Genomic DNA, 15788 nt, shown 5'->3' with positions numbered 1-15788 from the left:
TGCTTTTCCAGGGGATCAAGTTTGGTTCCCAGATCGCACATGGTGGCTCACAACCATCTGAAACTCCAGTCCCAGGGAGCCTAATGCTGTCTTTTGTCCTCTGACGAAACGGCACATACATGGTACACAGATACACATCCAGGTGAAACACTCATACATATCAAATAAACACATTTTTTTAAAAAAAGATCTGGTGAAAACCTTTTTAAAAAAATAAGTAAAGTGAATTTTTTTTTTTGGGCCAGGGGCGGCGGCGGGGGGTGGGGTGGGGGGTGTTTCAAGACAGGGTTTCTCTTTGTGTGGCTCTGGCTGTCCTAGAATTTGCTCTGTAGACCAGGCTGGTCTCGAACTCAGAGACCTGCATGCCTCTGACTCCCGAATGCTGGGATTAAAGGTATAGTAAAGTGATGTTTTAACAGTATAAAATAATTTTATTATTATTCTATCACTTTAAGTTGGATAATTACACATATATGAAAAGAAGATTGTTCATATAAAGTTTATTCAATAAAGAATATATGGAAGATAATGCACATTCACTGAACTACATAAACAGCAAAAGTCACTGTAATATTGGATATTAAAAGGTCTCACAACTATGAAAAAAGTATAGGAATTTTTCAAAGACAGAAAAGTAATAGTTCACTACATCTTCAAATTTTTTATAGCTTTCTGATTATAACATGATTTTCTCAAACTGATGGTTTGAATGAGAATGGCCAACATAGCTTGATATGTTTGAATGTTTAATCCTCAGTTGGTGGAACTGTTTGAGGAGGATTAGGCAGTGTCGCCTTGTTGGAGGAGGTATGTTACTGGGGGTGGGCTTTGAGGCTTCATTCCAGTGTGTGCGCCACGCCCCTGCACCTCATGCTTATAGATCAGATGTAAGCTTTCAGCTACTGCTCCTGCCTGCTGCCATGTTACCTGCCTGATAGTTATAGACCCTATGACCCTCTGGAACCATGAATCTAAATTAAATGTTTCTTTTTATCTGTTGCCTTGGACCTGGTGTCTCTTTTGTAGCAAAAGAAATGTAAGTAAGACAAAGATATGCAAAGAAAATTTAAATATTCTGCATTACATGATCTCCAACATTTTAATGTATTTCCCCAAATCTATTCAAATATGGTGAAGAACTAATTTAACAAATCATAAATAAGAAGCCTGGAACTCCATAACCTACATGTATCAACTGATTTTCTTTCTGCAGTGCCTTAAAATCTGCAAAAATCTAGCTTTACACTGAAAAATAAAGTGTTCTTAAGGACTGATATTGTGATTAGGTTTTCATGGTAAATCCTCTTCTTATTTCAAAATGGTTTGCAGAGACAGAGACATATGATGGCTAATTGTCATTGCCTACGTGACTAGATTTAGAACCACCTAGGAACACATCTTGGTATTTTCTCTTAGGTTTTTAAATAGAGGTTTAATGGAGGAGAGAATATCCACTCTGAATATGGGTAGTACCACCTCATGGGCTTGGGTTATGACTGAAAAGGGAAAAGGGGAGAACTAGACAGACATCAGCATTCATATATTTCTTTCCTGACTTCAGATCCCAGAGCCATGCCTTCCTGCCATAACCGACAATATCCTTATTATAGCATGAGAAAATATGAGTCCTGCTCCCCCCAAATTGCTTCTACTAGGTAATGAATATGGGATGTTTTTATGTGTGGCACTAATTTTTAGGTTATACACACTAATATTCATCGTGTATTTATAAAATTTAATGTAAAGCAAAAATTCAGAATTCAAGATCAAAACCAAATCAAATATACTAAAGTTAAATGTACATAAATTTATTGATTTGTGTCCAGATATGGTGATGCATTGTTTGAAATACCTGTACTCAGGTGGTGAGGATGATATGAATATGAGTCTATGTTCTAGTTTACTCTAGACTATATAGTGAAACACTGTCTTTAATAAATAACTATGTTAAAGTAAAATAATATCACGTATAGGGAAAGACTCAAATACAAACTTAATAAATAGTCAAGGGTTGATGTGATGGTTCATTGAGTAAAAGCACTTGCAGCATATGTATGGTGACCTGAATTAAACCCATGATACCATGGTAGAAGTAGATAATTCACTATGGCAAGTTGTTCTCTGACCTCCCTAGATGCAAACTGGAACACTTGTACCCCACAACACACACCATGTACACACATTATGCGTACACATGCACTAACAACAATAATTATTGCTACAGGAAATGGATTTAATAAGTAACCTTAGTCTTTATGAGGAAAAGACAGCAAATCAAAGGAACAAGACAGCAAAAGGAAACACACAGGGGCATCTCACAAAAAATGAAATGAATCTCACAGTTGGTTGCAGATAAGTGAATAGGAACCAGTTTGGGAAAATGACTTCATGTTTCCTAATTTATTAAATGTATAAGCATCTGTTATCAGTATTAAATTATTTATTTTTAATTCTCTGATAAAACCATATCCTCTGAACTTTGAAGTGCATACACAATGCCAGTTTTACTGGTTTAAAATCATTGTTTTATACCATGTAAGAACAGTTTTTACCTAATCTTTGTATATTTATATGTAGTTCATTTTCCTTCACTATGTAATATAATATGATTTTTAAGTGAAAATAATATACTTACTCAAATGAGGATTTACAGGTGCTGAAAGAAAGAAAGAAAGGAAGAAAGAAAGAAAGAGAGAAAGGAAGAAAGAGAGAAAGAAAGAGAGAAAGAAAGAAAGAGAGGAAGAAAGAAAGAGAAGAAGAAAGAAAGAAAATGTTAGCAAGGCTTAGATGTCACTTATAAACAAAAGTTTAATTAGTCTACTCAGAATCCCATAGTTTCTTCTAAACCTAATAATGGCAGTGTATAATTATATCCACAATCCATTTTGTTCTATGGGATGGACTGCATTTTACTTTTAGCTTATATTAAGAACATCAAAGTACCACAAAAAATCAATGTTAAAGGTCACAGGGGAGTAGCTCATTTTCTAAGAAATGGCATTGTTAAACATTTATACCTCAACCAGTGCTAAACAAACCCAGAAATCAAAGAGAAGTCATTGGTAAAATAATTTATAATCTAGATGAATTAAGAATGCAAGCAATTATTCAACAGAGGTTATATTTATATTTTCTGTTACATCAAGTTTTACTGAAAACAATATGTCATATAGAAATAATGAAATTCTCAAATCATGTCATGTGTCTGAAACAAATACATCAATACCACTTCATTTAATTAAATTAAAATACACACATACACACAGAAATTTCAGAACATAGATTTGCCATATCTTAAGGGACATGATACATAGTACTTTTTGTGCACAAAACAAGCAAAAAAAAATCTTTGAAAAAAACAATTATGTCTTCCATAAAAATGACATCTGCTTTCTACTGAAGGGGAAAATAAAGATTTCAAGTTTTACTAACAAGTAAAAAGAAATATTTCTAATCTGGATGTAGCAGTCTCACTGATTCTTCCTAGAAATACAATGGCTGGTAATATAACTTGCGAAAATTCTGTTTTTATCATTTTTTAAATCATTTTGCTAGTGTCTAGCTAGTCACCTTGTTGAACTTGCAAATTCCTAATAAAGTAAAACACACAAACATGTAGAATAAGCATGTTCACCCTTACACAAGAACATTTAGACTAGTGGTTCCCAACCTGTGGGTTGCAACCTTTTTAGGGGATCAAATACCCTTTCACAGGGGTCGCCTAAGAGCATCTGCATATCAGATATTTACATTAAGATTCATAACAGTAACAAAATCACAATTATGAAGTAGCACCAAAAAATAATTTTATGGTTGGGGTCACCTTAATATGAGAAACTGTATTAAAATAAATATTCCACAAAATTTCTTACACAAATAAATACTTGTGAAATTTAAAAACAACAACAACAAAAAAAAAAAACCCAAAAAACTACTCACCAGTATATTTGATGACACGAATTGTTGAATCTCCTTCACCAAATTTAGTGAGAGGAGTCAGTCGGACTTCATAGGCCTCTGGTTTAATTAGTTCTGTCAGGTTATATGTAATGAGTTCTCCCTTTTGAATATTCCCATTTATTTTAATCTCCTGTTCCCACCAACGTTGCTGTCCAGCCTGAAATCAAAATGATTGAATAATAACCCTTATTTAAAGTTACTTGCTTTGTTCTAAGAAAACAAAAAGCAGTCTGGAAGTTTTTTAAACTTCATTTTAGGAGTTTATTAAACATCTCATATTTTTATACATATACCGTATATCTATATTTTACACATATACTTTATATATATATATATATATATATATATATATATTTTGTAAAGACTTTTGCAGATGTTTCTTGCGAAATTATTAGAGGTTGATTAAATAGACTAAATTGATTTTAACGAAACATTTTATATTGAGAGTTGGAACGTTCAAACAAAGACCATCATTTGATGCTTGAAGACGGGTATATAGAACTACATATAACATAAATTATTTATGGTGTATTAGATTCTTAAACAACTGAATCCTCTTTATCATATCAACAAATATAGGTAGTGCACACCTAATAGTTTCCAGGATGAATTGCAGGTATGAGAGTTATAATGCAGAGAAGAGTATTTCCTTAGTTTTTTAAGTCCATTGAAAACAGAGATATAATGAAGACTGAAATAAAACTAACTATAAAATGGTTTCCAAAAATTATACATGAAATTAAAAAGTTAAAGGGGATCCAGAGTGATACAGTAAATGCCAGTGGAAAGGATCTAGTTTCTAAGTAATCAGAGGGTAGTTTCATAAGAATGTTTAGTAGTTAATAATATAAAATCAGGTATCTGCCATTGGGTTTGGGAGGACACACATATCAATGACTTTGAAATAAATTGTTCCAGTTGAGCAAAAGGGATTAAAACACCACTGTAGCAAGCTGAAAAAGGAAGGAGTATTATACAGCATTCTACACTGAACACACAATGCTCAGATAATTTTATGATTAGTTTTTGGGGGCACTAGGTACTGAACTCAGGGCCTCACCCAGGATGGCAAGTGCTCTCTGAAGTACATTCTCCAGCCTAGGTCAGACAATTTTACAGAGCAGAAATATAAGTTACCAGCAAACCAAATGTGATCTTAGTAAAGACTCTTTCAGAGATTTATTTTAAAAAGGCCTCTTCTAGTGATTCCATTCTGTTAAAATTTTTAAAAATTAAAAATAACCCAGTAGAGCAGTTGAGAAAGGAAAGCTGTTCATACACGGAACAAATTCATTAGTTCCTGTCACACGACTTCCCATTTGGTTTGTCCCTCAATAGTCCAGAGTTGTTCAACATGAGGAAGTCTGCTAAATGAAGAAGAATACTTTTCTTTTATACATAAAAACACTGAACACATTTCTACATTTATTTATAGAGAAGCTATTAATTGGCTAGAAACAAGAACTATGAATGAAATTGAACATAAATCCATAAGATGCTTTATTAGTAATGTTCATTTATTCCAACTGTTTATTTTGGAATTGAAAATAAGAAAAGAATATTGAGTCTTATCTAGTCACAAACAGAAACAAGGAAGCATGTAGTAATTGAGAATGCGGGCTTATCTGTATATATATAGAATCATCTGGTCTTTCAATATCTCAGATTCTCTCTCCTTCCCTTTATATGTATATTTGATTTTCTCTCATACAAATAATATCTCTTCTTAATTTCTGATTCATGTGACTGATTTTTATTAACAATTTAAATTTTTATTAATTAAATTATTGCATTTTATTCATTAGAGTTCTTGATAGGTAATCATGGATTTATTTACCATTGCAAGTTGGGGTTTTGTTTATTTAACATATTTTGCTGGCTTATCCAATTCTCATGGATTTTTTTATTCTTCTTAAATCCAATAATATAGATGATAGACAGATGAGAGGTAATAGGCATAGTTTATTTATAATACTTTCTGTTTCTGTCCATACCTAAAATATATTATATACGTTCTTTTTTGTGGTAATATATGCCCTTAATATTTTTTTATCTATGTGCTGATCATGTGACTTAAAATTCTCCTGCTGGGGGATGTTTGGGGCTAAAGGCAAAGACACAGTTTTCTAGAGACATACCTTTGTTCTGACATGCTCCCAAGGGCATCAAACAAAGCCATTCACTCTTTGACTGTGAAATCCTTTGATAGTTCAGATAAAGGTGGAGAAAATTCCCTAGTTTCCACTGGTCTTAAGTTTTCATTTTTGTTTGTCTCAAAGTATTAAGAATCAAAGTTTAGGTTTGCCTTGGTGGTGAGCAGCTGAGTACAACATAAGAATTTCACTTACTAATGTGGATGGTGGATTTACAAATTTTCACATGGTAATGCTCTCTCTCATTTCTGTACACATATATGTATGAATTCCTTAAAAATACAAATATTTGTGTATATATTCTATCCATATACTATATAGGTGTGCATATATGTGTGTGTACATACATTCAGATAAATACTGATTTGTGGGGTTGGAGAGATGGCTCAGGTATTAAGAGCACTGGCTGTTCTTCTAGAGGACTTGGGTTCAATTCCCAGAACCCACATGGCAGCTCACAACTGTCTGTGACTCCTGTTCCAGAGGATCTGACACCATCACACAGACATACATGTGGACAAAACACTGATGTACATAAAATACAAATAAATACATTGATTTAAAAAAATACTGATTTGTTCTCCAAAGGTAGATTAATCCTAACTTGAAACTTGGACTCCTATTGTTCTTATATTTCTACTGTTAGATTTCTGAGAATGACAATCTCTAATATGTGTATTGTACATGTTTCTCACTAATTTTGTCTCAAAAAGCACAAACAAAATACTGGAATTAAAAAGAGACTATTTCATATGTAATTACTGGAGCTGTATTCAGAAGAGAGAAGAGAATATGCTATCGAAGAATTATGTGTACAGAATAAAAGCATATATAAGATCCTTATTTAAGTATTACACAGAGAAGTCAGTCTCAAGAAATTCAACCACTTAACCTTAAAAGACAAAATTGGAGGTCTGTTGTGTGATTGTACCTCCTAGAAATGTCAGGGAAACTACACCCATGAGGTCTCATCACAATGGCTGCCTAAATAAGATCCAAAGGACAATGACACAAATAAATGTGTTAACATGGAGGGGGATCTTTCACAGAGTCCCATCCTAGACAAAGAACTACAGACAACTAAACAGCTAAGAAATTCTGGGAGTGGGAGAAACAATCTTCCCTAGAGAATAGCACATCAAATGGATATACACTACCAAATGGCTAGTCCTGAAAAATCTATACATACAAGTATTATTGTACATACTGATCAGACTATATTTGCATACTTAGAAGTATATAAGTATATATTACACACACACACACACACACACACACACACACACACACACACGTAAAAAAATAGGCCAGAGGCCATGGATCTGAGGACGTTAAATGGAGGAGGTACATGGAAGGAGTTGGAGAAAGGAAAGGAAAAGAGGAAAATGATGTAGTTTTATTTAAATTTAATAAATAAATACATAGGAATAGAAAAGACAAAATATAGGAGATAAATATGACTATGTTTAAAACAGAAGCTCACAATTGATCATTGTACAGATAATGATAGTCAGTAGAGTGCTCAGCCATATAGGATATCTATAAGCCCCGCCCCTTCTCAAGGCTCTGAGCCTATTGCAGAAGATTGTAAAAGCCATAGATCTGGGAGCATCAGAAGAAATAGCGTCTTCTGGAAATAACAACACCTCTGAACTCTTCAACTCACAGCAGCCCTGTGTTTGCCTGCCCAAGGGTCTATAGGATTGCAGTCAACCTTCCAATATGAATGGTGGAGATGTTTACAATCCCCACCACTGGCAGAGTAACTATGGATATTTGAGAGTTTCTAGGGAAGGAGGGTGATTTTTTTTAAGGTTGTAGCCTCTGGTAGGTCAATGCCTCACCCATTAATATAAGGCCAGGACAAACTGGATCTTGTTGGTTAATTCAAAAAAAGACAAGAAATTGGGAGGAGTTCGAGGTAGGGGTGAATTTGGAAGGAGTCAGTGGCAGCAGGAAGGGTGAAGATGATCAAAATGCATTGTATGAAACTCTCAAAAAATTAAGAAAATCACAGATTTAAGAAGTCTGTTCTCAGGGGGGAGGGCCTTGTTCCTGCCTCAACTTGGTATGCCAGACTTTGTTGACTCCCCAGGGGTGCCTTTACCCCCTCTGAGGAGTGGATGGGGGGTGGGATGGGGGAAAGGTTAGAGGGAGAAGGGGAGGGAGGGGAACTGGGGTTGGTATATAAAATGAAAAAAAATTTAAATAAAAATATCTGCTCTCCTTAACATCCCCCATTACAGAGGGATGTATAAACCTGAGCTTTGAATAAACTGAATATATTAAAATTCCTGTAAGTAAACAAGAAATAGAATTCAGTAGCAAAATGACTCAGATAATAGGTATTTCACAGATGAAGAAACTCCAATAAAACTAATTAATTAGGGAAAGCTAAGGCCTCACAATGAATCAATGAAATAGAAATTAAATCCACATTATTTCACATAATCAGATAGACTGAAATATTTTAAAAAGTCACAGTATTAAAGTTTGGTGCAGCTATAAAACAATACGAAACTTAAAGGATGTTAGAACCTATGTGTAAGGAATGGATGTGAGTGTAACTCCACCTCACAAACAAATCAGACTGTAAAGGTGTTGTGGATTCACACAGGAGGCCAGGAAACGTTGACTCTGTATAGGATTTATGACACAGTAGACATCCATGATAAGCTACCTGATAGCCTTGGTTCTTCTTAGTTCCATAACTTATGGGATAACAAATCACCAGGTTGATGGCACATATGCTTTGGTATGTCTAAGGACCCTGAGTTTTAAAATCCTTATGTCGTATAACAGACAGCAACCAAACCTATCCAACATATTTATATCTTTACTATAGTGGACATCAAATCTTCCCTGAACTCCAGAAAGTGAAACTATTCTCTGAGGAAGTTTGCTGTGCAAATGAACTTGAAAAAAATATGGCTATAATAAAATGACAAAGTGTGTCTGTCCACAAAAGACATGCAGAAACACATGTCTATAAAAATCTGTCTTGCAAGCATACAGCTCTGCTGGATCTGTAAACTGTTCCAAGTTTGTGTGGCATTAAAAAATGTTACAGCTTTAACAGGTGAATTCTTATACTCAGTGACAAGGATATTCATAACATAGGAAACATAGAAAAATGGTATAACCATAAGTAAAGAAAGTATAAAAATAAAATTGTAGGTTATCTGTAAAAATATCTCTGGAGGCCAATTTTTTTCAAAGTAAGTTAATGTAAATAACAATTCTCCTATCTTTAAATTATAAGTTTAAATTTAAAATTATAAGGAGGAGCTTAATGCAAAAGTGTAATTATTTCAAAAGGTAGATGAAATCAACTTAACTCTTCCAGTTAAATGTATAAAGGCAAATATGGTCATAGCTGAATCAAGATACAGTTTTCTGGACATGTAAGCTTAATACAATCCCTATTTGTAGCACAACCAGAGGCAGGAATAGTAGGTATTATGTTGATAAAATAAAGGTTCTGTTCAAGTATTTCAGTTAGATCAGCTATGTTGATGTTGTGACAAATTACAAAGTATATAACCTCACATGTCTATTTAAAAAGAATGCCTTTGGTTCCAAAACTTTATTTTAAAGCTGTGATGAAAACATACATTTCAGTAGTTGAAAGCATAAGCAGCTAATACTTTGTATTGAGTATCAGCTAGCTATGCAAAATATATGAATGGGAAACTGAAAGCATAGTTTTCAAAAACACATGAATGCACAATTATACCCACTTCTTGAGGAAGAAACCCCCAAGCACTTGGAAACAAGGGATCCACACCATAAAAACAGAAACATCTCCTCCAATTCATCCCTCCTGTGTGCTGAGGAACTCAAGTGTTAAAATTTTTCATGTTGATTTAAAAACCCATTTTCCTTTTCGTAACAGATATGTTCCTTTCATATAACTTAGAGCTAGCTGATAACCCAAAGTCCTCATGATGTGGCTTTTTATTAAAAACTATGGATTGCCGTCTATTTATTTATTTACATTTTACCACATGGGATTATTAAATAACTATTGCTGAAAAGGTCTCTCTCAGGAGGAAAAAGAAAACATGTTGAATTCTTCCTTTAATTTTCAAAGGAACAAAATTAGATATTTTAAGTAAATAAGTAAAAATTCTGCAACTGACTTAAAATTGAAAGTGGGAAATGAAATTATGCGGCCATCTTTTTCTCATTCCATTTGGATAGTGCACATCTATAAGCACTCTTATGAACTCCACTGAAAGGACTGGGTGAGGAAGAGCTAAAAGGGCACATACACACCATCATTCCTCTTGTGTTAATGTGGCGAGCTGAGAGAGAGAGAGAGACTGACACTCCCTCCCATGGGAACTACTCTTTGTATTCACCAGTCATTCTGTAAGGGAATATAATAGCTGGCTTTAAAAATATGGACATTACGGAGTCTAACTAAAACATTCTTAGGATTATTCACAGAAAAAGTCTAAAAGATGAGCTTTCATGGCTGCAAATCATTTGCTTTTCCATTATAAGCATATACTGATGATACAGAGTTAGTGACTCCATTATGGTGTTTCTATCCAGCCATATGCTTTGGTTATATTAATCCACCTTGTCGCTTTTTCCTATCCGCCCTATTTCATCCTCCTATACTTCTTTCCCTTGTATATCCTTGGTTTTCCCACTTTTAATTTCATACCTCCACCCAGTTTCTACATATGAGAGAAAAGACGCAACATTTGTTTTCATGAGACTGGTTTATTTCACTTAATACAATGATCTTGAGTTGTATCCATTTTTCTTATGAAAATTAAAAAAATTACTCACCATAGTTAAAAAAATCTAAGATGTATATATATCACATTTTTTTATACTCCCAAATAAAAGATGCATGTCGTGGATCTCAGGTGCACTGTTGTTTTAGCTGCCTCTTGTAGAGGAAAAGGTTTTGTAGGAACTGTTCTTACTAAGCGTTACTTCTCATAAACTTTTGGAAATAAGTTCCATGCCAAATATTGCTCATAATCTCATCCCCCTTATTGCTGGCAGGACCTTCTCCAAGTAATACATAGAGGTTTATGTTTATTTTTGTTTGTCACATCCTTTTGAACCTTGACTATTATTTCTATATTAGGGTTAAGGAGCATTCTGTGAAAGTCAACTTCATTTGGATGGACTTATTCATTCCTAGCCCCTCAATAGAAAGCATCAAAATTTGCTGATTAAAATTTCTGTCATCTTCTGAGGTGTGAGGGCAACACCTACCACTGCCTGCAGCATTTCCATTGTCATAAACTTAATAGGTCATGGCCAGGTTGGTACTATCTATGGCTTTCAATAGGCATCAGACTGCAATGATAAAAAGATAAAAATGCAGTTTGGAAAGCACAAGGGATCCATATTTATGTCAGAATTCAAAGGTGTCATACTGCTGTAGTGTAAATAAGTCACCTTAGCAGACACAAACTAGTAAGTGATGTTAACACTTTCTATGCTTCAATACCTAACTAGTCCCTTCCACTACTTGAAGAAAACATAAACATAATTTTCTGGCTATTGAAATTATCTACCTTATACGTGTATAATACCTGGAATTTCTGGTACCAGTTTGATATTCAGAATAATATCACATATGAAATTGAGGAGTAGTAGAAAGTTATGCTCAGAGGCAGTTAGAGGAAGTATAGATTCTGTAGCAAATGGCTCCTCCTTAAACAGGAATATTCTTACGTTTCGAAAACTAATTTTTACTCCATTGCTGATAAGATGTAATTAATTCCTGACATATCAAGTTAAACTTAGCAGATTTAAGATGTGGAATCAATAAACTCCAGGTATGTACTCAGTTGTGCTGAGGACTGAGTCCTCCATGGCTGTACATAAAATGAGACAGGAGTGGAGGTAGCAGAAAGCCTGTCTTAATGTTATTCCTACTTTCCCACTGTTAGTCTCCAAGAGAGTGGTTCTCAATCTTCCTAATGCTGTGACCTTTAACACAGTCCCTCATCTTGCAGTGACCCCCAACCATAAAATTGTTTTGTTGCTACTTCATAACTCTAATTTTGCTACTGTTATGAATGGTAATGTAGATATTTGAGATGCAGGTTATGTGATATGTGACTCCCAAGAGGGTCATGACTCACAGGTTGAGACACATTGCTCCAAGACTTACTCCACTTCATCTGCACTTTCTTCTCCTATTTTAGCAGTCAGGATCCATTCTTTATGTAATTGGACTTGCCCCTTGTTAAACAATTTATTAATCAATGGATTTCTTAGACAACCCACAGGCACTGTGCGTTTAAGAAGCATGTTAGCCATCTTTGAGGCATTTTGTATATTCTGTCAGCATCTCAAGTACTGGTGAGGCAGGAGATGCCAGGCACCATGCCCCCCCCAAACCAAATCTGCCTCTATCTGCTCTATTATGCAAGTAAGGATCTCTTCCCCATGCAGGATCCAGAGCTTCTGTGCAAGACCTCACCTCCTTTGGGAGATGCTAGGAAGAGTGCCGCACCTTCCCTGATCTACCTGCCGCTCTTCTCCTTTGTATTAAACTATTGCTTTACCATGTCTGGGAGTACCATGCTTGCACTGGGCATTTTTTCTCATCGCATTTTATTTCTGATGTAAAGCAACTCAACATTTTGCTCTCTTGATCACACCTTCTGCACATTCCCTCCAGCACAGGCTCCTTTGGATTTAATGACTAGGCTTCCAAGGCTGTTGTTTCACATGGATCTAAAAAAAAGTCTGTTAAAATTCCACATGTGTTTATTGCTTTGTTCTCATTCATGGACATTGAGCCTCACTTTTTCATGCTGAGGCCTTAATGAAAAGCACAGGTTGAAGGGAATTACTAGAATGAAACATATACCTATTAATATTTAAAGTTCTCAACAGCTAGATATAATTTCAAAAAGCTTTTAAAGCTTTATTTATATGTGTGTGTGAATGAGAGTGCACTTGTGGAGGCCAAGAGATGTTGGATACCTTGGAGCTGATGTTACAGGTGGTTGTGAGCTACCCCGACATGGGTGGTGGGATCTGAACTCAGTCTTTTGCAAGAAAAATGTTTCTTAACCACTGAGCCTTTTCTGCATTCCAGCAAAATGATGCTTTAACCTGTGTGGTGAGTGGCTGTGAACCTGCATTTGAATATTCTAAAAATCATTCTCTTCATTCTCCTAAAAAAATCACTCTCTCATTCATTCCTTTATGTTTCTTTTCAGCAGTAGTTACTTGATTATGAAATAAAAGAAGAAACTGTGGCAAGCCTTAGACGAAGACTGTACTGGGCAGGCCCATGGCTTCACTCTTCCTGGCAGGCAGTGTGTTTTCCTCCTGGGTTTCTCTGAGCAAGAGATTGCTGTCTGGTGGTGTGGAGGGATGTTAAGTTATTTGTGCAGGTAGAGTCTGGGAAACATTCTAGCATATAAAAGAAAGACCTCACAAAGTATCTTCAAGAATGTTTTTAGTTGGATGGGGAGGACTATGAATTACCCATTCAGAAAAGTCTTCTGTAACAACCAGTGAAATGTCCTTCTTCAGAGATAATAAAAATAAGATAAAAAGGAAGGAAGGGGGAGAGGGAAAGAAGGAGAGAGGGAAGGAGGGAGGAAGGCAGGCAGGGAGGGAGGAAACAGATCAATGGAAAGGAAGACTATATATAACTCAAAACTTTCAACCTAGATTAAAGCTGATGTGACAGAGTTAAAAGTGTAGCACTAGGAAAATGCAAACAAAATCAGAGCATCCCTTTGAACAACAAAAGCTTTGAAAGCCTGAACAAAGCCAGTACATCTACCACAGCAAAAGCCTCACTGCAGGGCTAGCAACAAGGCAAGCTCTTAACATTCTTGAATGCTCACCTACAGATTTTACATTAGTTCATAGTCACCAGAGGATAGCTAAAAGATAAGAGAAGTTGCTCAGAATAATTGAAACACATCAACATCTATGGATTGAATTTTATGAAGTAGGGTGTATCCTTTGTATCTCAATGATTAGTTAATTTAACCTAAATCAATGTGGTAGCTGTTTAATTATTCTTAAATTACATTCATATTATATTTAACCCACTTCATTATAGTTTATAGATTATTGTTTCTCCATATAAAAATTTCTGAATAACAACATTAATAGAATTGAGAAAAATAAAAGATATCTTAGAAGATATATAGCCTATGTTATACTCAACAAATTTTGGTTCAAGGTCTTCTTGGCTCTTTGGGCCACTCTCTCATGTCCTTTGTAATGTTTGAACTATAATTGCTAGCATTTATTTTAGGAAACTTTTGAGGTGACTTCTTCCAAAAATTAATTTACAAATCCATTTAAGTTATTCGTATGTTTTGTTTCACACAATAGATTGTAATTTTAGTGATGAGTTATATTAATGATTTTTTTAAGTATGTGGAATAACAGTTTAAACACACGGCATGGGAGGGTGTTGTGGCACACGCTATAATCTCAGCTCTATGAAGGAGGCAGGACTATAAAGATTAAGAGCTGCAGGCCAAGCTGAGCAGCAAACTAAAATGGGTCCTCACAAACCAACCACAGTAACATTCTGATTGGAAGCATAGTGTGTAGAAGATGCCCACCCTAGCTCAGCAATAGCATACCAGGACCTTCCTGAGCATCTGTGTCTCTGTTTGGGGCCACATGGCTGAGAAAGGGCTGCTCTCTGCTGTCTAGCAGCATCCGGAGAGTTTCATGCAGCACACCATGAGCTCTGGAAAATGTGAAACTTCAAAATGGGATTGTTGTGGAGTGACTATTACTTTTACCTCACAGAGAAGTTAAAAAAAATGCAGGCAGATCATCATAAATCAGGGCTTCCAGTCTGTACCTGTGACTGAATTTCTGGGGAGAGACGTGACATCTGCCATGTTATTTGCACGACAATGAAGAACTTAATCAGAAAGTGAGTTTTCTCCTGCTCTTGTGTGACTGCAGGCAAACAGTTTTAAGCCAGGCCCCCTTCAAATTTACTGTAGACCCAACTTCCCAGGTGCCTAGGAGGCAACATTCTTCTCTTTCAGTCACACATCAAGAACGTTGGTCTATGCTGTATTTTGCATCATCTTTCGCAATGTATGGATTTGCAGTTTGGGAATGATAGTTGAGAATTCTAGAGTTCAGTAATTTCACGAAGAAATGCAAAAATAACAGCTAGCAACATTTTTGAGGCTTCACTAGCACTAAATTACTGAAAATGTTAAGTTGTTTAATTAATTCTTTTCTGAAAGTGTACTTCAGTTGCTATCATGATTCTTACTTCTCAACTGAGGAAACTAAAATACTAATAGACCTTTCTAGGCCATCCAGTTTTTGAGTCCGTTATCTGGAGAAGTCAGTATTGCCTAATTCCAACATTACACTCTTAATTTGAATCCTTGGTCTTCATTTCCTATCACTGCATATTATGTGCCTACTTTACAGGTTTTCCTGACCAAGATGCTCCCTTTTCACATATCCCATGACAATTATACAGAGTGCGTGAATAAGAAACTAAGATTGTAAATCCATCTCCAAGAGGCTAAGCATTACAAAATATTCTAGATTTTGTGATATCGGACAGTTCAAGTAAAGTCAGTATCTGCTTTGAAATTTTTTTAGGAGCACCTGTGAATGTGTGCTCTGGCTGTGTCCAGTTTGTGCTCACAACTCTGACATAAATCACTAAGTGACAGG

General features: G+C 35.4%; 1 protein-coding gene across 3 annotated transcripts in view; it reads right to left on the bottom strand.

Annotated features, from left to right (window-relative positions):
- Positions 1–15788, bottom strand: part of Mdga2 (MAM domain containing glycosylphosphatidylinositol anchor 2) — a 793868-nt gene that overhangs the window by 36356 nt on the left and 741724 nt on the right. For 2 of the 3 annotated variants that reach the window (XM_042260511.2, XM_076550568.1), the window contains exons 11-12: positions 3940–4117; positions 2636–2656 (exon numbers count right to left, since the gene is read on the bottom strand). In XM_042260511.2, the coding sequence (XP_042116445.1) occupies positions 2636–2656; positions 3940–4117 (199 nt within the window). The remainder of the gene's footprint in view (positions 1–2635; positions 2657–3939; positions 4118–15788) is intronic. The other variant, XM_076550567.1, reaches the window with a different exon arrangement.

This window comes from Peromyscus maniculatus, chromosome 14 (genome assembly GCF_049852395.1).
Source record: "Peromyscus maniculatus bairdii isolate BWxNUB_F1_BW_parent chromosome 14, HU_Pman_BW_mat_3.1, whole genome shotgun sequence".
Taxonomy (NCBI): Eukaryota; Metazoa; Chordata; class Mammalia; order Rodentia; family Cricetidae; genus Peromyscus; species Peromyscus maniculatus.
Note: the sequence above shows the minus strand (reverse complement) of the source record. Positions and strands in the feature narration are given on the sequence as shown.